Raw genomic sequence first — 25103 nt, 5'->3', positions numbered from 1 at the left:
AATACCAGTGACACATTTGTGTTTTCATCACACACACACACACACACACACACACACACACACACACACACACACACAGGTCTACTGTGTCTATCTTCGTCCATGGATCTGAAATTACCTCAGTACTGGGAGACTATTGTAGGTCTTTAAATGGAGCTGCTGAGCTAAAGCCTCCCTCTCTCATTCATCATTAGGCATATAGATGCATGCATCCACACACACACACACACACACACACACACACACACACACACAGCGGTTATTCTAGGTTTATATTACCATAACATACTCATGGGTGACTCGGATAAAACTTCACGAGAAAGGGGCGAGTCTAGTGTAGTGTACACTTAAACCAATCACAGCCGACATTCTCACCGGGTGGATGTTTACGTCCCACGCGTGATTGGGACAAGCGTGTCAAGGTAGAACAAAGAAGTAGAGTTCCGGTTGACCTTTCAAAATAAATGTTAAATTGAAGTCACGTTCCATAAATACATCTAAGTAAATTGTTTCGAGAAGAGTCTGTTTAATGGCATTAACCCTATTTCTGTTTCACATTGTTATTAGTCTTACAAACATGTTGTTGTAACCATATGTTGTGGTTGTAACCCTAAACGTAAATGTAGTTTCCGGTGGGACGTTACGTTAGTACTTAACGCTTCCTTCGGCGAGCTTGACAGGTGTTGCAGACAGGCTCTATTCGAAAAAAGAGCGAGGGTGTATCTGTAAGTGTCATACATTATAACACTTATTTACTGTTTATTTTGAATTAGGTTCGACCTTCAAAACATACAAAAGCTGTATTGTCAGGATATGTGCGAGTGCTAAGGACGTTTGGTTAAGTTTTCTAAATCTATGACTTGCTTGCATGTGTCAACCCGCAGCTAGCTATTGTTAGCTTGGCTTACCGCTAGCTCAAAGGAGAAAGTGTATCTGCGGTCGTTTCGACAGCTCGTTAGAAAGGGAATAGCTACATTTGGGCCATTTGGAGGTTAACCTATACTGGTTCGTGGTTTTGTGTTGACACAATAATATTAATAAGTCCACAAGTATATGCCTTAAAGAGTTTAAAAAGCCAAGGTTATCCATCCTGTCGCACTGCGGTCGCGAAAACTGGTGAAGCCAGCCGCCCGCTTGGTTTAATGATGCTCGTCTATTCGTGATCTTACGGTACGGGTGCTTGGAGCGGCCAAAAAGGACGAAGAAAGACCTGTATTCAGCAATTTCTCACATTTAATATACCAAGTAAAGATCAAACACAATATATTGCACATTATATAAAATCCAATAAAAACAAAAATAATAAATTTTGAAATTATTTTACTTTACTGTCAACTATACAGTATTTGAGAAATGTAAAGGGTAAGTCACCTCAAATTGCATTATGTAACATTTATAATTTCCTCATATTAGAAACCTATTCAAGAGTTTTTGATTAAAACTCCTAGTATTAGGAATTTGTAAGTGTTTTTAATGTGTTTAGTGATGGGTTAATGAAGCCATTTATTTATATTACTTAGAATGTCTTCAGTGTACATCGCTATATTTCTGAGTTATTCTATTTAGCATGGTAACATAACTTTCAAAAAGTCAAAGCGAATGACACGCTTTCCAAACGCACCAGTAATGTTTGAAGCGTCAGACGTCATCAGTCGTGGTGTTGAAACTGTGTGCTTCACAGGAGTGAAACTAAGGGGGTAAGCTTCTCTCCACAAAGCGTAGCTCCTATGGCGCCATTTTGATGCTAACAAGCCATCACCCCCCGTTAGCATCCCATTGACTCCCATTCATTTTGACGTCACTTTGACAGCGAATACCTTTACATCTGAAGCGTTTAAAGACTCTATTTGTCCGTTGTTTATTTCTAAAGAAACACGACAATGTATAAAAGGCTCCATTACCTTGTATCTCACGTTATGGCTCCGTAGCAGACATTTTTATAACAATAGGCTAACGATTGTGCCATAACCACGGGACTTACTGTCGCATAGTAGAGGAATTTTCCCTTTCATTTTTTCTTAAAAGCTGTACAGTAAAATCACGTAACATTTTACATGAGCACAGTCAGGCTCATCCTCAACTGGATTTCTTTGAAAATGTCATATAACCTATTCAAGATTTTTTTTTAGTGACAGTTAAAATGTAATAAAATGTTGACGTGATGCCGACCTCAGTTAAAAAAATCTCAACATTTACGCTAAAGTTGCTTTGCTTATACCACTTCTTGGTAGAACATAACTGAAGACGCTGTACGTATGAGTGGGAGAACTCGTCCATTCTGTTTCATTTTGGTTTGGCTAAAAAGCTATCAACTATCCAGCTATTTCCACTAAACCACAACATGTTGGCGGCGATACCAAGCAGCATAACCTTTTATGACATTTGGCCTTTTTTTATTAAAACAATTTGCTGTTTGACATATCTATTAAATGCCAAAATGCACTTATATCTTAAAGGACAAATCCGGCGCAAAATGAACCTAGGGGTTAATAACATGTGTACCGAGTCGACCGTTCTCTGGGATATGTTTTCATGCTAATCGAATCTGACCGGTTTTAGCGCAAACCGCTAATTAGCTTATAAAGCTAGTCGTCGGGACCACGGGTAAAGTAAAAAGGAATCTCTATTTCTATACCACTACAAAGTTGTCAATGCTTTGGTTTACATGTAGGGACCCTCATTATGCTACCGTGGAAGTGTGGTGCTATTTGGAGCCTTGTTAGTGGTGTAGAAATAGAGATTTCTTTTTACTTTACCCGTGCCCCAACGACTAGCGTTATAAGCTAATTAGCGGTTTGTGCTAAAACTGGTCACTCGATTAGCATGAAAACATATCCCAGAGAACGGTCGACTTTTGCGCCAAATTTGTCCTTTGACAATTTTAGAAGTTATGTTTATGTTTCCCGCCATTTGTACATCTTTCAGAAAGAAACACCATGTGAAATTGCTATTTTTAAGCAAGGATCGGTTCTCTTTAGAAAGAACAGCCTGTACTGTTAGGGCCACTTGATGTCGGTGTGCCTAGCATACCACAGCGAAGAACTGTATTATGTAAGTTGTTGATGGTTTCTGATGAATTGATGATTTTCTGCTCTCCACAAAATGACATCAAAAGTGCAAAGAGACTGACCAGTTGCTGTCATGTAGTGACTTGAAATGCTGAAACTTTCCTCTCCTTCTACCTGTCTGTCAGTAGTCTTGAACGTGGATATAAACAAAACAAAAACAGAGCCGGGATTGGAGAAGATTTGCGTCTTATAGGCGCGATTCTTCCGAGATGGACGTTGGGGTGTCCAAGTCCCATGTGTTTCTCAACTACAGCCCCAGAGCCCTCTTCTCCCAGTGAGACACGCATCGGCATGGTGGTGCTGTGTGCTCCTCGGCCCTGCGTTGTCCCGATCCTCTCGATTGTTGGCTTACCTCCTGTGCATTCTGTTTCTGTGTGTGTGTGTGAGCTGTAGTTTTAGCAGCGTGACACTAAAAAGCCTCCGAAGAAATTTGGCTGCAAGTGTTTGGTGGTTAATGGAATGGCTGGAGGTCGCCCAACTACACTAAATGGTATGCAGTATGCGCAGCAGGAGCAGCAGCAGCTTTCAGTGCATTGCGTCCTGCAGTCAGGGTAACAGCCGCTGCAGTTTGGCTCGGTGCTGTTTGTGTATGTACAGTAGGGCTGCACATAGGGCTGGGCGATATGGAAAAACAAAACAAATATCACAATATTTTTGACCAAATACCTCGATATCGATATTGCGACGATATTGTAGGGTTGACAATTTGTGCTTTCAGCCTTGTGTCATACACTTGTGTCATATCACCATTTTACGATATCCAAAATCATAAGACAATATCTAGTCTCATATCATGATATCGATTATAATGATATATTGGCCAGCCCTAATTTGTTAACCATTCACTAGGGCTGCACAATATATATCGTTTTTTTTCTTCTTTTTTTTCGTCATCGCGATATCACCTGGCGCAATATACACATCACGAAAGGCTGCGACATATCGCGATAGACACTCAGAGATTGTTTTGTGTTAGTTGAAAGAGATTATCATTCTTTTTTTAGTGCTGCCTTACACCGCACAGTGCACTTTAATATCTGTTTATTTATGGCAAGCAATATCGTTATCGCAGTATTCAACAGCGTTATCGCATATTGAATATTTTCCTCTTATCGTGCAGCCCTAATGTACAGTATATACACTAAACATTCAATCATTTAGGGGACTTTATTGGGTGTATGTGACTGCTTCTGCATGTTTTTGCAGGCTATCTATTTTTGGCAAGTGATGTAGTCTGAGTTAGTGAAGGGCTACATCACAAGAATCTATTGCAGTGGTTCTCAAAGTGGGGTCTGGGGATCTCCCGGGGTACCTTTGAGTACCCTCATGGAGGTCCCTAACAAAAACGAGGAACACTTACAGTTCACTATAATTTAGGCTACTTAAGTGGAAAGTATCTCAGTTATATAACTATACACTACTGAAATAATGAGTTTAACTCTTTCCAACTACCATGCAGTTGAGAAAACAATCTGACCACAAGGTCAGTTTAGTAGCTGCTCTGTAGCTTTCAGCCTTATCACATGATCTTCATTAAAAGATGGAGATGTTTTTGTGCTGATGGTTTCTCAACTGCTGCTTCTGAGATCAGCAATGAACTTTGAGCCCCAGCAACATGGATGTTAAGTCTTTAAAGGGTAACTACCATTATTTTTTAACCTGGACCCAATTTGTCTATGTTTTGTGTGAAAGTGACTGGCGAGAACAACAATCTTTGAAACATTATGGAAAGGATCCCTACAGAGATATACCTTTTTTAAAACCTCTTTAAGACCTTTCTGTTTAACCAGAAACAGCTCTGAGGTCGGTAACGCCAAACTCACCAGACTCCATTTAAAAAAGCAATACTTTTAGCGTGTATAGAGCCAACATATTTTCACATGTAAATCGGTAAACTATGTGTTTATTTCAACCCAAACTAGAGTTGTGATGGTTGGAAAAGTGGAAAGAGGACCCAAAACGGCTTTTCATAGTTTTATTTTGTTTCTGTCGACTTTGAATGAAGTGTATTTCACAATGCTAAAATTACTGTTTATTTACATGGAGTCTGGTGGGTTTAGCAAACGCAATTTCGCGGATGTTTTTATGTTTAAAAAAAGGATCTTAATCTTTAACAGAAAGGTCGACCTCCTTAGAAATCCTTTCCATATTGTTGTCAGACACTTAGAATATTAATCTGAGCCTGTCAGCGGCAAAACGAGCACTTTTGTGAAGGTAAATACAAGCTGGACAATTACCAACTTACATTGTAGCTTGTTTCGCCGCTGCCGACTGCAGCGATCTCGCTTAATACTGGACCAATGTCAAAGATTGTTGTTCCCATCAGTCCCTGAGACACAAAAACATAGGAACATAGTGTCCAGGTTGAAAAAAAAAAAAAAAAAACGGTAGTTACCCTTTAAGAGCTCACCACAATTTGAGCCCTGGAACAGCTACTAAATGGACTATTGGGTGAACTGTTTTTTTCAGGTCCTGTTTTCAAGGTCAGGAATTAACTTCATCTAGTTTGACAAAAAAAAAAAAATATCCCAAGGTCCGCTCATGGTTGGAAGCTCCATGGGAAAAAAAGCGAGTAAGTGGACCTTGATTCAAAATCTATTAGGCTAATTGTTTTTGCCAAACAACTGTTCCCAAGGTCAAAAAGGAACCTTCCTGTAAACTGCCATCTACCCTATGCGGTTACAAAGACAGTTAAACGATGGGACCGAAGCTAACCTGTTTGGGTTTTCACTGAGAAATCTAATTTATAAGTGGTCTGTAATGTGGATGTTTGAGAACACTGATGTGCTGTTTTGAATTGAGGCTGGCTAATGCTTTAAGCTGTGTGCTGCATGACTTTGTCGCCCACTTTACATACAGGATTGTACATGACACCAGCTAATACATTCTGATTGCATATCACGTTTTTGCAACAGCAGTAACAGAGGCCTGATTTGTTGTACAGACATTTTTCATAGACGGGAGTCGATAAACGGGACTGGACATCGAAAGAAAACGAGCCGTGACTTGCAGGCTGGGAAGGAGACTCATTGTGTCTGTGTTTAGGTGGAGCATCCCGCTGGGTGCACGGCGTGTCATGGACGCAGTGAAGGAGGGTCACAAGAGCACCCTGAGCTCGGGCAAAATGGTGGCTCTGGCGGCGGGGCTGTCCGTCGGGGCCACAGTGGGCTACATCGTCTATCGCCACATAAGCAGCGCCAACACCGGTGAGTATCTGGCGAAGAAAAGTCATCGTGCCATTTCAACTAGGGATTTTTCAAGGCCGATACCGATTAATGAAACCGATATTTGGAACCGATATGCATTTACAGTGAAAATCTTAAAGTCAAAATTAAGTTTTTGGAATGTTACAAACTCTAACATAAAACTTTTATAAATTAGAAACTTTCAACATAATACACAGTAACATATAGTCAGACGGTGTTGTGGGGGGGGGGGCATTAAGTCCGACTCAGTGGTGAGTGAAACCGAAGCAGAGGGACAGACACAGAGCTGTAGCCGAGCCAAAGTAGAACACTTTTTAATACATTAACTTTATCAGTTATCAGGCAAGTAAAACGCTGATACAGATCATCTGCAAACTGACCCAAAAAAGGCCCGATAAACGGCCGGGTCGATAATCGGTCTATCCCTAATTTCGACCCTAGCCAATTTTGTTGATATTTGCGTGTACTAGGGCTGGGCGATAGGGAGAAAATCAGATATCACGATATTCTTGACCAAATACCTCGATGTCGATATTGCGGCGATATTCTAGGGTTGACAAATGGTGCTTTAACAAAATATCTTCACACTTAGATTTTAGATAAATAATCATCAGTAATGTGGACATGATGTCTAAGTGGAGAAAAGGCAAATAATAGAACAGCTAGAACAGTCTGGTAGGTTCAGATAATTACATCACTCTACTGTAGTGCAGCCGTTAAAACCAGGAAAAGACAACACAAACACAAATCTAAGACGATATCTAGACACATATCACAATATCGATGTAATATCGATATATTGCCCAGCCCTAGCGTGTACGTGACAAACTGTAAGAGTTTTAGTTCATTCTCTGATGACCTTATCTGTGACTGACTTTGTGTCCATTTTGCCGTTAACAGGTCAGGAGCCCAACGCTGAGGTGTCCAAGCTGACACTTCCAGTAGAAGTTTATAGGAACATATCCAGATACCAAGCCAAGTTTTTGGACATAGTGAGTACCTTGATACTACAGTCATGTGAACAAATTAGGACACCCATGCTAAAGTTGACTAAAAAGAGGAATAAAAAAAATCATCTTTAGGAAATTGATCTTAATGCCTTAATTAAAAAATGAGGAAAAATCCAACCTTTAAGGTTGGCTTGGATAATGTATCGTAAATAAATAAATAAGTGTTCTTCCTTAAAATACAGGGGGCATAAGTCAGTACACCCCTATGTTAAATTCCCATAGAGGCAGGCAGACTTTTATTTTGAAAGTCCAGTTATTTCATGGATCCAGGATACTATGCATCCTGATAAAGTTCCCTTGGCCTTTGGGATTAAAATAGCTCCCCCCACATCATCACATCCCCACATCCCCTTCACCATACCTAGAGATTGGCATGGGGTACTTTCCATAACATCATCTCTCAATGCAAATCAAACCAGCTATTAGGCTAACTGAAATACAACCATGCCAAGCATTGAGACCTTTGTAAGTGTACAGACTTCTAACCACATTGACAGGGACAGTGCTCATTAATCAACAGCAAAGTAACTGTAAATGAGCCACAGTTAGCTCAGCAGGCTCATTTCCATCTGTTGTCCCTGGCCAGTTTTAAAATGGCAACCTCAAAAAATAAAATACAATAAAATGACTCTGTACAGTCAACAAGCAACATACACAGACCGACATTCAAACAGGCACTATGCACAACAACAAGTAACCAACACAACACATCAGACAGCAAGCAACAACACAAGACCAGTCTGCAGGCAGGCAGCAAACGTTAACAAGCAGTCAGCCGTCTAATGTACACGTTTGATTATCAACAAGCCAGTTCTTTAGCTGACCAGTAAAAGAACAATAAGTATTTTCTTCTCGTATCTCCATTGGCAACATATTCCAGTCTTTAGATGCTGTTGCCGAAAACGCTGATTGACCAAAAGCACTTCTTTGAGTGGGAATGATACAGTCCCCTCTTGTGGTTCCTCTGTAACAACAAAAGTCTTCAGTGGTGGCGGAGCAGCTTGTGTAATATCTTATAAACTACAAAGGTTACTATATTTAATCAGGTTTTCCCAACTGAAAAGTCTGTCTATTTAAACTTTGACAGCTGTGATAACTGTTGGGTTTCTGATCAAGAACTTTGAGAGTACCTTTCAGTGTGTGTTTCCCAAATCTGGCTGGTGTTTGAGTGTGTGGAGTCAGTAATTTCAGGCTCTGTTCTCGTTCTCTCTCTCTCTCTCTCTCTCTCTCTCTCTCTCTCTCTCTCTCTCAGGTGACCCAGAAGTCTGGCGCTCATGTGAGGGTTTTGCCAGACTCCGGGGAGCCTGGATGTAAGACGACTGTATGTTTCCTGCTGCAGGGCTCCAAGGAGCAGGTCTTGCTGGCCCGCTGTGTCCTGGAGAACCTGGTCACGGACTGTGAGCCGGTGACCGAGGCTTTGGAAGTTCCCCAGACCGCCTTTGGACGTATAATAGGTAGCTTCCAAATGTTTCCTAGACCTTATTCATTTGCCCTCACAACCTTTTTGCTTTCAACACTGGAGTTGAGCTAGTGCTGTTGGCCAGGGGTTTTCAAACTTCTTGTGTGTGTGGACCAATATTACTATACTATCAGTCCCAGTAGTATACTGAGCACTGACCGCCTGGTGTAAACATTCATATGAAAGTCAGAAACTAATCACACAAACTAAAGGGCAGATTGCAGAAATATAAAATCAAATATGTGGCTTTACCACACTTAGTGGTATTTACATTTAATTATCATTTACTGTAATAAACATATGTAAACATGTGGATTGCACTTTTTAAACACAGTCTTTGAACTTTACTAGACAGTTAAGTAAAAATATAGTATATACAGTATATACAATGGTGTATTTTTTTTTACAGCACACACAGAGGAGCTGCCTCCAGCCCCTCCCTCCCCTCATGAAGTTGCGTGCCGCGTGCATGACAGCGTCAACATTGCACTCCCACTCAGAGACAGAGAGGCTATCGTTACGTTAGCAGTAGCATGCTGCTGCTGGTCTCGCCGTCGGATTAACTGTACTAATTAAACCGTTGAAACAACGCAGCCACGCTGCTGTGAAAGCTCCCCGAGCGTCATTTATCAGAGTCTGGTTGTTACCCCTCCCCGCGACAGTCTCCTCCACTCCATATCTTTATAACGGAGCTAGCTAACTGGAGCTAACCGCTAATCAGAGCTAATCGTTGCTAACCGAGCCTTCAGTTCTGCGTGCCTGTATCCATTAACTGCATGTATGGACTCCAGCCCGAATAAAACCCTTCATTTTATTAAAATGGCTGTAAAAGTTTTAAACTACAACTCAGAGTTGTTTGAATGACAGAAATCTGCTCAAGGTGCGGCGTAGCGTTAGCGTGCTAAGTTGATGCTTTCTCTGCGGGTGCAGACTGATTTGCTCTGGCGAGTCACGTGACCAAATCGCAGCCTTTGCGATTAGGAAATCGCGTCTTAACATATCGCGATTATTATCGCAAATGCAATTAATCGTTCAGCCCTACTCATAATACACATAATGAAATATGTCTACACACAGTCCTACCTGAATTAATCCGCACCTCTTAACAGGCCTACTAGCACTAAAACTATAACCGGTCATCGCATCAGTACAACAGGCTCGTTTGAGTTTGGACTTGAACGTCACGGCCGAGCGCCACTAGCCTATTTTAGTAATCACACAATAACTTAACAATTTAATTTAAATTTTATATCAATATACATCTTCTTGATTTTTATAGGAATTTCCTGGTAAAATGAAGGTTAAAAAACAATTATTTTATATTTTATTTTGCTTTTCCACGGACCACCTGCAGTACCCTCACGGACCACTAGTGGTCCGCGGACCACAGTTTGGGAATGACTGCTGTAGACTGATTTTTAGCATATTCGTCACATTAGCATGCATTCATTTGCATGCTAAAAGCTGCACTAATCAATACATTATGAACAGTGGATCAAATGGCAATGTGAAAGGTGTTACTTATACATGTAGTGAAGATCTTCCAGAGAATTATCACCCAGCTCTGCAGTTCGCCTCTGCCCTGCACAGCTTTTTAGCTCATTGTTTTCATTTTCCGGGCTGTAAACTCTGCTCTCAGCAGCAGCAGGTAGCTGTTTTCAGTAAACAAGTTCTGATAAACGCAGTGCACGTTACCTGCTCATCAACAGACGGACACAGTTAGACCTCAGCTGGTAAACATAGTGGAGCATTTAGCAGCTAAAGCGACAGATATCTCTCCCTAAGGGTTAGTGGAAACTAAAACGGAGATAAAAGGAGAGTGAACATTCATCAGGTGGACACAAACACAACTCCAAAAGAGTTATCATTTTTTTCCGTGTCTGCTAGCTGTGTTAATAAGCAACGGTTTGCTAACATGCTGGCCATATCAACTTTACAAGGTGATGACATGTCCGATTTTGTTTTCCATTCGTTCCAACTGTCCCAAAAAATCTGTTCATGCAGCTTTAAGATTCGAGTGGTAATGATGGTCATTGATGACGGTGTTTTGAATAGTTTTAGGACAATAATGAAGATCAATGGCACAGAGGAATACGATAGATATATAGATGGAGGGCCCTGTAGTGCACCCGTCGCAGCGCAAAGCCCGACGCAAGTGTCTTTGCTATTTTAAGACCGACCCAGTTGTCAGTTTCCCGTCCAGCTCCCGCGTCGTTTAAATAGCAAATGCACCTGCGCCCATCTGTGGCCCATGGCCGTGCTGGTCTTACAGGGAGGTGTGTTCAGGTGCATTCTGGGCGTATTGCTATCTTGAGGCAGAAGTGGCAGAAGTGATCGCGCCATTGACCAACAAAAACCTGGTCTAAAGTCAATAACGCAGCATTTCATTGTTATTCTAACAGCAAATTAATAAAATGCTCCTAGGCTCATGCACATAGCGCGCACACTATGCTTGTTACACACACAGGGACGCGCAGCAGCACACACACATGCAGAAGATTACAAATAAAAATATCACGGTGCAAATCCTCCATCATAACAGCAATGCCCCAAGGTCCAAACGCGCCTGGCTTTTAAAGGGAATGGGAGATGATCTCTGATTGGTTTATTGCATGTTACGCCCAAAACACACCTCTGATTAATGAAGACACTAAGTACAACCCTTTTGAACCATGCGCCTGGCGCACGGACCCTTATTTCCACCGTCAAACTAGCAAAAGTGGATTTGGACACTTTGTGCCAGGCGCTTCACGCCGTGCGCTTAGATTGTTAAAATAGGGCCCAGAAGCTTTAGATGCACACAAAGTACACAGTAGTTGACAGTGAGAAAAATCTAGAATTGGTTTTGTGTGGCTATGTTGCAGGCCGTGGTGGAGAAAGTTTGAAACTGATCACCAGGACCACAGGGGCCAAAGTGGCTTGTTCCAAAGAGAAGACGCTCGGCCCTGGGGCCAAGGGCAGCGTGACAATCACAGGCACCAGACAGGAGGTGGAACAGGCCAAGGTGAGTGGGATTTACTCATTTCAATTAAGGCTGATACGGTTGGTTACTGAATTCAATACTTTTTAGGCACCAACCGAACTGCCTCTGATGTATCGAGTATTGAAAAATGCCTCGTCATTCAATAACCAATTTCAATACCTAAGGAGATAAGTGCTGGAATAATGTTACATATCACTTATTGCTGGAAATTCATATCTGTGTTCCTTGCATAAAGATATAGAGCAGTTTTGATGGTGTCTCATGTTATAATGTTCCATGACATTTTTATCTGTTACGCAAACAATATTGGACTTAAGCTAAACTTTTTTTTAAATTTTTTTTTTTTATAATCGCATATTGAATCGTAATTGCAATATCTGGCAGAAAAATCACAATTAGATTTTTTTTCTCAAATCATTCAGTACTATTTCCGATTACCCGTGGTGGTCAGTCCACTGTTGAGAATAAGTGTAACTTTCATGATCTGTTTGCAGGAGCTGATTCTAGAAAAAGTCCGAGAGGACATGATGGTGAGGACAAAGATCTCCCAGTCCTCTGCCCTGCGGCAGAAACGTGGCCAAACAGCTGTGAATCAGAGGCCGGGCAGCACAGAGACTGAAGCACCAGTGGTCTTGAACAACAACGGCCCCTACTCCCAGACAGAGAAAAACGGGCTCATCCATGTCAACGGGACCAGAGGACAACCAGAAAATCTGTTTGACAAGTTTGTGGAGCTGAAAATCACCAACACACACCACAAGGAGGAGGAGGAGGAGGAGGAGGAGAGTGTCTCCACAGATTCTCTCTCTGAAATTTCCAAGTTTGAAAGTGAGTTTGCTTTCTCTATAAGTGATTCTTAAAAAGACTAACCGCACTTAGGGTTGGGTATCATTTGGGTTTCCGATACCGGTGCTAAAACGATACTTTTAAAACAGTGCCAGTGCCTAAAACGATACTTAAAAAAAATAAAAAGAGAAGCACAAAACGACAGTCGGCGACATTAAAGTGTTTGGCTTTTTCCCTTTCCTCTATTGTGTTATATATCTTGTTGTGCATGCTATAGGTTTAGGTTATAAGTGAAAAAGTCCCCCCCCAAAGGGACTTACCATCTCCAACAGAAAACACTGTTCACAAACTGCTCCAAACAGCTCTATTGTAGTCCAGCCTTTACTTCAGAGACAAACGTGGTCACTTTGGAACACACGTTATAATGCTCACCTAGCTGCTAGCATGGCACGCCCTCATACTCTGCTTCTGACTGGCTAGTAGTCCTTACCTAGCTACTGTCAGGGCACGCCCTCATACACTGCTTCTGACTGGCTAGTAGTCCTTACCTAGCTACTGTCAGGGCACGCCCTCATACACTGCTTCTGACTGGCTAGTAGTCCTTACCTAGGTACTGCACATGTGCGACTCCCAACAAAGATGGAACAGAAGTGAGAGGTCTCACTCTGTAGCTAAAACAGAGAGCTCAACACACAGGGTGAAAAGAGGAGCTGCAGCAATGTGCAGTACAACAAAAAGATGGTGTTTTTTGAAAATTAAACCTATTCTGGTACAACCTCTAAATACAATTATGAACCTGAAAATGAGCATAATATGAGCACTTTAAAGAGCGGCTTGTTTATTGCTAAGGCCATATGGTCAAAATGAAATTATTTATTAATAATCTAATAAGAATAACTTATAACAATAACTTATTTCATCAGTGAATTGCTGTTAAACGACAAAAACAACAAGATGGGAAAAGGGTAGTTTACAATTACTTTGAATGCACCACGAGGCTACCAGTTTCAAGTGAACGCACCGGCTGTGTTCTTCAGACAACGGCAGCTGCAGACTACTGGACGTCCCGCTGTTAGAATCCTCTACAGTGAAATAGTCACACTTTACACCGTTTAGTTGTCAGCATTTTAACCGTGTTTAATCCAGCTGCTAGCTAACGGTAGGCTAACGTTACCTGCTGCCAGGTGTAGTGTTAAACAGCAGCGATGCTTCTGTCACCTGTAACGTCCGTTTTGGAGCATCAGAGAGAAGCGCAGGCATTTCAGAGTCACCTAAGGCACCGCAATCCATGCTGCTATTCGGTTGTTTCGGTACCCAACCCTATCACACTGCAACTGCCTCAATGCAATCTGTTTTTAATCACAGTCAGATTATACTGACGGTTTTATTTCTCTCTGTTGTCAAGTTCCCAGCCCAGACCTGAGCTTCCAGCCTGATGAACATCTGGAGATTTATGTTTCTGCATCGGAGAACCCAAACCACTTCTGGATCCAGATCCTGGGTGTTCGTTCCCTTCAGCTGGACAAACTGACAGAGGAGATGAGTCGCTTCTACAACAGTGGCAACCCCACCGTAAGTCAAGTGGAACTTTATTTGTCCCAAGAGGGGCAATCGGTTAACAGAAAATACCACAAGATCAATTAAATACAGCATATAATGGAAAACATACAGAAGTTCGGCAGTGTGATGGCTGAGGGTATGAAGGAGTGTTTATATCTGTTGGTTTTGACTAGTTAATATTTTAACAGGAACCAGAAGACCAAGGTCTGAAACTCTAAGTGCAGGGGGTGGGTGCTGTCAGACATGGATGGATTCTGCTTTCTTAAGCAACTTATACAAATCAGACAGACTTTTCTGTTGAGTTCCTGGTATAATGCTACAGACCTTGGTCCCCTTTGTTAATCAATCTTTATGGACTCAATAATAGATCTATAAAACAAAGTCAGAACGTGTCAGAGTTTAAACCCCCCTGCTTTATGATGTCAAAGTAAAAACAACTTGTCCCTCTTGGACCCCACGTTTTTAGAAATAAGTCACTTGTCTCTTCTGTAGGAGCACAGGGTGGAGTCCATTGTGGTGGGGGACATTGTGGCGGCTCCATACCACGACCATGGCACATGGAATAGGGCCAGGGTGCTGGGAGTCCTGGCCTCTGGACTGGTGGACCTTTACTATGTCGACTTTGGGGACAACGGTGAGCTGCCCAGAGAACGCCTCTGTCGTATGAGGTAAGAGACAAGTCCATAGATGACAGTAAAGGCCAATTTATGCTTCTGCGTTAAATCGACGCCGTGGGTACGTACGTAGGTACGTGGAGATACCGACCCTACGCCGTAGCCTCATTTCCTGGTTCTCCTTCTCCATAAACAACATGAAATCAAGGAGAGGGTTAACTTTTACTCACTCTGAAGATAATCCCAACCACTCTCTCCCTCGCTCTACCACACACACACACACACACACCGGCCCTGCTATTCTCTCAAAGAGCTCGACGCACAAGTATAAACTTCAGGCCACTTACGTAGGCTACGGAGAAAGCTCTGCGTGGAGCCTCCGCACAACCATAAATTCCGCTTAATACCTCCACTGCATTTTCTATCCATGAGATGTTCCTGTCGTAACTCTTAGGCTCCTGACACACCAACCCGACGGACGACCCTCGGCAGAAAAGGCAGTTTGACTGATCAGTCTCCCCGAGTTGTAATATGTCTCCATAACAGCAGGCGGCGCTAATCTGTATTGTCGCCCAAAAATGAAAACCGGCAGCTGATTGGACGAACGCGTCACGTGGGTCTGGCTTCTCCGGAAATTCAAAGACAGACTGTCATGGCGGCTCGTTCAGAATACGATCTCATGTTGTACTAAAATAGTTCACTGAAACGTGTTTCTGAAAACATTTGAAGAGAGAAATAGGCCGTGTAGTTGCTGAATCTGTCTTCATTTCAGATCGAAAAAGGTCTCTACTAAAAGACTCTAGTCACGCTCATTCCGCTCACCGTTTCCGGGTTAGCTCTCCACCAATCAGATGGTCATTTGAGTCTGACTGCCGGCAGTGCCCGCCTTCCAATTCAACAAGTCAAATCAGCCAAAATGAAGGCCGACGGCCCCTCGGACGGACGACGGCACGGAACACACTGAACAGACTCGAGTCACCGACCTCACCAGACTGTCCAACAGCCGATTATCGGGTTGGTGTGTCACGACCTTTAGTTGTAACATGTATATAATGAAGATCCAAACAGTCAGAAGACAAACTCTGGTTTCAATAGAAGATCTACAGCATCACACATTGATTAATGTATGTGGAAAGTACCACACCACAGCATTGAGTGCTTCAAGTGGCTATGTAACGATACCTTTAGGATGACAATGCATCAAATGACAATGTGAGAACAATATGAAAGGAGTCACTTGTGTGGCGATTCCTTGTGGAACTTAGTTTTCAGAGAGTTATTGTTTTCTTTCTTAGTTCGGTGCCCGCCAGGGATTAACCTGACAAAGTAGTTGTCACAGAGTCGCCCACACAAAGGATGTACCCAGTACTTGATTGTCACACATACAACCTCAGAAAATTACACTTACACATTGAAGGAAGACCGCAATAAAATACTGCATACAGAAATCTGTTTCAGTTTTAAGTCAAAGGGGAAATGTATTGCCAGCAAAACAAATGTAAACACACAGGGTGTGGTTCACAAACAGTCATTAAACAAACACAATAATCAGTCCTCTTTGGATATTCACACTTAGTATACAGTTTCACAGTACACAGTTGATTAAGGTCACAAAGAGGAGAGTAGAGACTTAGCAAATCTGAACACTTCCTTTTAAACTAAATATGTAAACCAAAATAAAGTAAAAAAAATATAGCGTCCTCACGTTAACGATAATCTTAAATAAATAAAAATGATAAGCTTTTCTGCTAATCAGAGAATCGTACTGTTGTGTTTACCTTTTGAGGAAGATATCTGTGTCTTAAGGAAATGTGGTCGTGCAATACGGCCAGCTGTTAGGGCCCCTTCCTCCTGAATGGTTGGTGATTGTGGTTCATCAAACCACATTATAACACTCTCATATAAAGGGGGGAGTTCAGAAAGTGAGTGGTTTCTGATAGAATGCCCTTTTGGTCATTTGTAATACGCACGCACGCACGCACGCACACACACACACACACACAGTCACCTGACAGTACTTGGGGTTCTGACATACAGAGTGCATATTATTGAATGTGGCAGCAGTTAAAAAATAGCACAGCTAAGTTATTAACAGCTTTTGCTTTTGCTGCATTAATATTTCAGGAGTGACTTCCTCAGCTTACCATTCCAAGCTATTGAGTGCAACTTGGCAGGAGTGAGACCAAAAGGTAAAGCTCTTGTCTTAAACACTTGATCACACAGCACAAAGGCATATAACTAAGACAGAGTTGAAAGACAAAAAATGTTGTGCATTATTCTGAAATCTCAATTGATGGCCTTTTTTTCTTCTTTTTTTTTTTATTCTCTAAATGTCCTGTTCCCTCAGGAGAGGTGTGGACCGAGGCAGCCCTGGATGAGTTTGAGCAGCTGACATGCTGTGCCTCCTGGAGACCCCTGCAGGCCAAACTCTGCAGCTACTCCCACTCTGAGGTCTCCTCCTGGCCCACTGTCAAGCTCTACAACAACAGTGAGGGCAAGGTCAGCTGGCGTTCTCTCTGTTAATATTATATTGTGATGTAGTTGTTTTATATTATATTATCTGTTTGGATTGTTTCTCATCCTGACTGCTGTGTCCTTGCCATGGGCGTCGGAAGTCTCAGAAATATTTGCGAGTAACAATTGAATTGTCTCTTTCAGTCAAATTTAAAAAATATTTCTTTATAATTTATTTTTAAACAAAATAAAGTTTTGAATGAATTCCACAATACATCTTTTGGTTCTATCACTTAGTGACCCAGATAATGTAATAACACAGGCTATGAAGTAAACCCTCTTTATTATCATAAAACACGTTTTCTAACTGTATCGTCATTTTTGTTGCTATGAATAAAAATGCTATGCTATAATAAAAATATATAGTCCGACCAATAATCACTTGTATAATTACAATTTGTATGTCTATCTGTATATCTAAACAGCAACAATTACCAGTCATACGCTTTAACAGCTAAACTAATGTTAGCAATGAACTGCAGTTAAACAAAGAAACCATGATTATGTTAAAAAAAGACAATTAGACAATTAAGAAATAATTATTACAGGCCTAATATCAACACACAGCACTGGTACAACAGCAGGAGTACAGCAGGCGCGAGTAGTGAAAACACGGAATAGAGTTGAATTAATATTAGAGCCCGACCGATATTTTAAGGCCGATATCGATACAAATATTTGGTGATTTAAAAATCCGATATGCCGATATATATATATATAGGGACGTTGTAGAGTGCCCTCTGGTGGACAAACTACGCAACGCCAACACTCAGAACATGGTTGAAGGGGGTTTCGTCCGTTTTTATTTTATTTTTTAAATATTCAGTTATCGGCCATTATAAATGCCGATAGTTTGGAAAATGCCAAATATCGGCCGATAATATCGGCCCGCCGATATATCGGTCTGGCTCTAATTAATATGGACTTTTTTGAGCCAAATGGAATGGATTTGACCAAGCAGCGGCGTGGAAGTGAAGGCTGTAGCTGAAACATGGAATGGAGCTTAATTTATTTATTCCTCTAATGGATTTGACTGACGGCGCTCTGAAACGTGAGCAGACAGATGCGCTGGATTAGAGACGGTAAAAGGGAGTGGGTCTGATATATCATCGGTCTTAAAAGGTGTGTGGGTCTTGTCCAGGGCTTTAAATGAACTTTTTTGATCACTAACCAACACGGCTAGTAGATTTTTAAAGTTACCAGCCAATCAGATTTTCCACTAGCCACGTTTTTTTTTCTCTCCTAACTAACTTTACGTCTTAATTTCAGCTTCTCCGGTTTGTTTGGCTCCGTAGCCGAGGATTGTACGACACGTCACGACTTCGTGTTCATGGGAACTGTAGGATTAGTGCTACAAGCCGTGTTGCCAGATAAAGATTACATTTCCAAGCCAATGTATTCGTCAGAAAACAGGCCGATCTGGAAACACTGACTTGTCACATCATTTCTGCAGCCGGCCAATTCAAACATTGGCTTCACTTCATTCAACACCGGCCAAATTGGCTAGTAGAGCGGGGCGATATGGAGAAAATCTAACATCCCGATATTTTTGACCAAATACCTCGATATCGATATTGTGGCGATATTGTAGGGTTGACAATTGGTGCTTTCACAAAATATGCACACAATGAGATTTTTGATAAATAATCATCAGTTATGTTGAGATAATAATTATGTGGGTAAAGGCAAATAATAGAACAGCTAGAACAGTCTGGTAGGTTCAGAAAATGACATCACTCTACTGTAGTGCAGCCTTTAAAACCAGGAAAAGACAACACTTATGTCACATCAGGATATTACCTATCTAGCGATCTCATATCTAGCCCCATATATCGATATTGATATATTGCCCAGCCCTATTGGCTAGTAACTTTAAAATTTTACCTGACAAAGTTCATTTTTACCCGCCTTTGGCAGTTTGGCGGGTGTCAATGTAAAGCCCTGGTCTTGTCCCACCCACATACAACGGTTCCGACGCCCATGGCCCTTGCACACATCTTGTAAAACAACTGTCTTTTCTAGACTGTAGATATTGGTGAGGAGCTGGTACGCCTGGGCCACGCTGTCAGCTTCCAGGAAGTGGTGAACGGGAAGACTGAGGGTGACAATCTGGGCTGTCTACAGAGGATGCTGGTGAGTCACTGAACACACCGGCATTTCTATTGGCTTCATTAACACGGCGGTGAGCCGCTGCTACGTGCATATAGCGGAAACCCTGCGTGTGCACGTGCGATGCTGATGTTGCGTGACGTTAATCATGCGGCGCCCGAGTGCTTTTGACCGGTAATAAAATCAGAATGTGTCAGACTGACCGGCAGGTCGCCGATCACCAGCCGGTCAATCGTTGCATCTCTACTAATTGCTTTTTAATGAACTTAGTATTACAGTTAGTGAAACGGCTGTTTTAAACGTTTATCAAACCAAGACAATTATACTTAGAAGATGTGAAAATGAAGTTAAAAAACCTGGACAGAAGTGTGTGACAACAGCATTTTTATGCTGAATACTTCAAAAATCAAAGTATGTTTCTCATGTGAATGAAGATGCTAAAAATGGCGCAGAGCATACATAAACGTAATATAGTCTACAGCCATGCTAGCAGCTCTGGAAGGCTGTACTGAGGCAGTGGTGCTTTGAGTGCAAATGCTAATGTCGACATGCTAACATCCTTACAATGACATTTCTGGTTCCGATTTTATTTTGCTCTCAGACCACACATTGTGGTCTTTTTTACTAAACAGTAAAAAAGTGGTTCTTGTAAAAACAAAAAATGACAAATGCATTCTGAAATAAGGTGGCCATTATGAAATGATGTTATCCAAAAAGTAGAGCTAGAGTAGCAAGATGGCTGTAGAGCCTCATGTAGCTTCCATCAATAGGAAGACTATTATTCATTTTCTCTAAACTGAAGTGAGCCTGTCATCCAGTCACTACTTTTTACTGACGATGGTTTGAACATAACAAAGTTAACTATTAGCTAGATCTTATCTGCAGTCATGAGGGCAGCACAGTGACTCTTATACGGTATTTACCACACCTTACAGCATTAACAGATGAACTTCAGATCTTGTAATGATCTTCGCAGTTGCAATTTAGAAATGGATCGTTTTTGATGTTGTCCCTACCAGACACAATGGAGCCTACTGAATACTGTCACTACAACGTGCTCCTAACACTCTAACATCTTCGTTTCTTGTCCTCCTATAGGATGACGTGATAGGGGCATCATCAGAGCAAAGTCTCTCCTGTATTAGCTTATCAGGTAAGTACAGTAAAGGGAAATTAGCCAAGAAGTGACTAAATCAATGCAAATATTTAAAAGGCGCTTGGCAACACAGTGGAGATTGGTTGTCTGAGCAGATCAGTGTCATCTACGTGTTATCCACATATCCTGAGATCTGAAGAGCCACATGATGTCAGCGTGAAACACAGCTTTGCCTACTCAGGCCCAGCCAAAAATGGTTCACATTATTGAGTCATCACCCACACTCACCCACACCACCAGCTGCCCTGATTCTGATGTCGCTGTGCCAGCGCTACAGCTCACAAACTCACAACTGCCTTTTCCCTCCTAAATTCATATTTGGTGAGTGTTCTTAACCAGTGAGAAGATGACTGGGGACAACGCCATTTTAGAAGGAAGTAGTTATGAAACCCAGTCCAGACCGAAGATTCGCGACGAGACGACTGTAAACTTGCAAATACTTGCAACGTGTCGGTCTGCAGCGTTCTAAAAGCTGCCAGTTCACACCAATGCGACAAGACAGTGTATCATCTCCATAGCAACGGCTCTTTGTACTTCCGTCCTAACCAAGGGGGTAAGCGAGCATCCGGAGAGCGTACCTACTATGGGGAGATTCTAGGCTAATAAGCCATCACCCCCCGTTAGCATTCCATTGACTCCCATTCATTTTGACGTCACTTTGACAGTGAATACCTTTACATCTGAAGCGTTTAAAGACTCTATTTGTCCGTTGTTTATTTCTAAAGAAACACGACAATGTATAAAAGGCTCCATTATCTTGTATCTCACGTTGTATCAGACGTTTTTGTAAAAATAGGCTAACGATTGTGTCATAACCACGCAACGTTCTGTCGCACAGTAGAGGAATTACCGTATAGTACAGGAGTAGGGCTGGGCCATATGGAGAAAATCAAATATCACAATATTTTTGACCAAATACCTCGATATCGATACCGCAACGATATTGCAGTGTTGACTATTGGTGCTTTCACAAAATATTTACACAATGAGATTTGAATTTATAACCAGGAAAAGACACCACTTATGCCATATTTCGATATTACGATATCCAAAATCTAAGACGATATCTAGTCTCATATCACGATATCGATATAACATCGATATATTGTCCAGCTCTAGTCAGGAGAAGCTCGCAGGCAATCGCGGGGGGACGTGGAGGCATACAGTCAAGGGAGAAGCCCATAGAGAGTCCATGAAGGCATCGGAACAAAATATTTCAGCAACGTTTTGATGTATGTGGCCAGTGAATTCATATGAAGTAACATTTATTGGGAATGATTGAGATTTCTCTTGGCACAGCTACCAGAAGACTTCCAACTTTCAGACAGGTTGCTCACGTCACATCTACGTCTTCAAGCTCAGTTGGAGGCTGCTCAGTAACGCTCAGCCATCACCGGGAAAGTGACTTCACTGGTCTCCGTCGAAGTCTACGGCGTCGCTGTGTCCATTCTTTCACTGTCTATGGTCCTAACTTCCGACTTCCAGGCTCCATTTGTTGCGTCTAAATATGAATGCGGATGACGTTTGTGATATGAGTGAGATGCTCGCCACAGTTCCATTTCTACTGATGAGTCGGCGAAATACGTTTTCTTTTTCCGATTCACGGCTTTGTCCTAGGCGCTCCCTCTCTTCAGTCACTCTCTAACTCGCTCCACCGTACGCTCGCGGGCGCACGTTGAGCCTCCGTTCACAGTTTGTAACGGAAACAAAATGGATGGATCATTTTATTGAAGCTGACTTCTCTATTGGCTGTTGAAACAGGTGACGTCCCTGACCGCGTTTTTTTTGTGACTGTTGCGGGGAAAAAATCCTTGATTAAGCGTCACGTTTTCTTAAAAAATGCGATGGAATATGCGGGATATTTATGCAATGTTATGCGATGATATTGCGGGAACTTTTTTTCATCGTGGCTTCATGGCGGGGTTTGCTGCTTTTCGACGATGTTCACGTCGCGTAATTACATCACTTCATAACGTTCCCATGGCAACAGGGGAAAATGGCTGCTCTTGTGTGAAGTAAACGCAACATTTTTCATCTTTCTGCTAAGATATTTGGGACTTTTTTGCAACGGAAATGCGGGGATTATGAAATCATGCGAGCACAGCATATTTTGCGCGGAAATCTGCAATTTATACGGTGAAAGTGCGGCGTATTTGAAACAATGCGGGCCCCCCCCCCTAGACTTTGGCTAATTATGCATTGAATTATGTGATCACATAATCCCGTTTTTCTGGAGGGACTGCCTTACGTTCTAAAACCAGCCTCTGAGCGTCAGCGTCACCATCAGCTGGTTTGAGATGAGCTGAGACGGGCCGGTTCAGACCGCTGAAACTTTTCTCTGCGACGTTCTAAAACGCTTTCCTCTCGCCGCGAATCTTTGGGCTTAAAGGAGACCCCGAGAATGAAATGTTGAGTCCAGACAGAACCACAGAAAGCTTTCACTCCTGTCCTGACAGTTTTGCATCAGCACAACCCCCACATCTGCCCACACCCACACAAGCTGGGACTTCAGTCACAGTGATGAGTACGGAGAGAACAGTTGTGAACAAGGAGATGAGGAGGATGAAGGAAGAGATGACGGCAGAGATAACGATGTGATTGTGTCGATTGCTTGCTGCAGCCGCTGTTCTCCGTAAGGAAGCTGCTGTGATCTTATTTACATGGGACTCGGTAATACTTGTGGAGACATATTTCAGCCCAACGACGGAGAGCAGGATCAGCTGGGGGAAAAAAACCACTGAACCACTGCTGTGTGCTCACAGCAGAAATGAAGATGCTAGAAGGTGTGGGAGGCAAATGATGACCTGAATAGAGCTAGATTGGATGAGAAAACAATGTTTTTGGGGGAAAATGTTGGATAAAGATAAAATCCCAGATAAAACATGTCATGCAGAACCAGAAGAGGAAATGGATCGTTCACCTGAGCATGATGGGACATCCAGCCAAGACTCTTAACGGAGAAGTGCAACAGAAACGTGTAACACTTTTACAGACAAGAGGCAAACAGGACAGACAACAGATTTCAGCATTTACATCAAATTATACTTAATTCACATGCTTTGGGTGCATTCTGCTAGAACTAAACCTATACGTGGGCACAGATATCTCAGAGAGCCAGAGCAGTTGGTAGAGACCAAAACTGGAAAGTAAGAGCTATAAGGAACATTATCGCATTGAATTACATTTGGTGGTAGTAGCTCAGTCCGTGTTGGGTTGGGAGCCGGAGTCCCCAAAATACAGAGCGTGCACTGGTCGCTGGAGAGGTGCCATTTCACCTCCTCGGCACTACCAAGGTGCCCTTGAGCAAGGCATCGTACGCCCAACTGCTCGGGCGCTCGTCCAAGGAGCAGCCCCCTCACTCTGACATCTCTCTATTAGTGTGTATAGCATGTATAGGTCCTGAGCATGTGTGTAATTCAGTGTGTTTAATGTGTGTGCAACTGTACTAACAGAGTGAAAACTGTGAATTTCCCCTCGCAGAATAAATAAAGGCATGTCTTGTTTTCTTTCTGTAAGTCATTATACATTGTGATTCTGTGCCAACTTTCTGCACTGTGGTAAATAAAAAAGAAAGTCCAGTTGTTATGTTGTTGGTAGAATGATTTTTGAATGATCATTAACTGGAATGTTTGTTTTTATCGTACCTCAGAAGCTGCTTCAATCTCAGGAAGCGTTGATGATGTCATAGACGACGACCTGCTCTGAGTCCAAAGATGTACATAAATATCAAGGTATCGTTTCCTGGCTTGATGACTGAATGAGTTTTAACATTCTCTAAAGAATGTATTTATGAACCGTTATGTCTGTGAAAGCATTGACCTCTCCTCTTTTCTTCCAGCACTGACCACCCACTCCTCAGCATAAGCTCAAATAACAAGATGTTTCCTTGTCTGACCCAAACTCAACCGCATAAATCCTCATCGTGAAGCCTTACCAACAGTTCTTTCAAGCCATATTCATGTTATTGTTGTTACTTGAGTACAATTCTTATGTTTTAACTTTATGCTGTTCCGTTCTGTACCCAATGCTGCTTTGCTTAAATGTGTTGTTACTATATTTTGTGTTCAAGACATGAAGAGAGGAACAAAAAACAAAGAAATTGCCAGTATTATTTTTGAAGCACTGTGATGAGTCAGTGGAATGAGAAGGCAGCTGTTTAGCTAATGTCTACTTTTGTTTTCTACCTGTATGCATATTGAGATTTAATGGCCTAAATATTGGGCTTCACAAGTTATATTTTGGAAATAAAAACCATAGTAGTATTGAATGAGGTCTGCAGATTATGTTCAGTATAAAAAACGTGGCATCTACTGTATAATTAACTAAGGACGAAGGAAAGTGGTAGTTTGTCTTCAGGGGTGTAATAGACTGCACTATATATAATAAAGGATTTATTTTATGTCAAGGATTTTCTGCATCTTTTTCATTTGAAATGCTGTTCATACTATAAATATATATTTCAGAATTATACTGCAGTAAGAGGAGCAATGAGAAGAAATTAAAAATGAAGCTCATTTTCCCCAGCCGCTACCTTTGTACTCAGAGAAGGGCAGATTCTCAAGCGTACCTACCTTGAAGTTATAGCGTGCATCTTAGTGAGCGATATCAAACTGATACAACTGATGTTAATGAATATTA

General features: G+C 41.9%; 1 protein-coding gene across 2 annotated transcripts; it reads left to right on the top strand.

Moving 5' to 3' along the window:
* The first annotated feature begins 669 nt into the window (after window positions 1-669).
* On the top strand, window positions 670-24873 carry tdrkh (tudor and KH domain containing). Of its 2 annotated transcripts, none has more exons than XM_078279527.1 (14): window positions 670-725; window positions 6114-6274; window positions 7175-7266; window positions 8537-8738; window positions 11608-11747; window positions 12221-12554; window positions 13918-14084; window positions 14565-14740; window positions 16811-16875; window positions 17034-17185; window positions 19223-19333; window positions 20408-20462; window positions 24115-24196; window positions 24304-24873. In XM_078279527.1, the coding sequence occupies exons 2-13, from the start codon at window positions 6145-6147 to the stop codon at window positions 24168-24170; spliced, it is 1680 nt and encodes a 559-aa protein (XP_078135653.1). In that variant the 5' UTR covers window positions 670-725; window positions 6114-6144; the 3' UTR covers window positions 24171-24196; window positions 24304-24873. The 2 variants fall into 2 exon arrangements, with proteins under 2 accessions (XP_078135653.1, XP_078135654.1); XM_078279528.1 differs by having other exon boundaries at window positions 673-725; window positions 6013-6274.
* Window positions 24874-25103: the final 230 nt, after the last annotated feature.

The sequence above is a fragment of the Sander vitreus genome, chromosome 21 (genome assembly GCF_031162955.1).
Source record: "Sander vitreus isolate 19-12246 chromosome 21, sanVit1, whole genome shotgun sequence".
Taxonomy (NCBI): Eukaryota; Metazoa; Chordata; class Actinopteri; order Perciformes; family Percidae; genus Sander; species Sander vitreus.
This window is presented reverse-complemented; position numbering and strand designations above follow the sequence as displayed.

Excerpts from the sequence above, each read along its gene's own strand:
- tdrkh (XM_078279527.1), top strand. The coding sequence starts at position 6,145 with ATGGACGCAGTGAAGGAGGGTCACAAGAGCACCCTGAGCTCGGGCAAA. Across the intron at positions 7,267-8,536 it reads AAGCCAAGTTTTTGGACATA|GTGACCCAGAAGTCTGGCGC; the intron begins GTGAGTACCTTG and ends TCTCTCTCTCAG. Across the intron at positions 11,748-12,220 it reads AGGAGGTGGAACAGGCCAAG|GAGCTGATTCTAGAAAAAGT; the intron begins GTGAGTGGGATT and ends ATCTGTTTGCAG.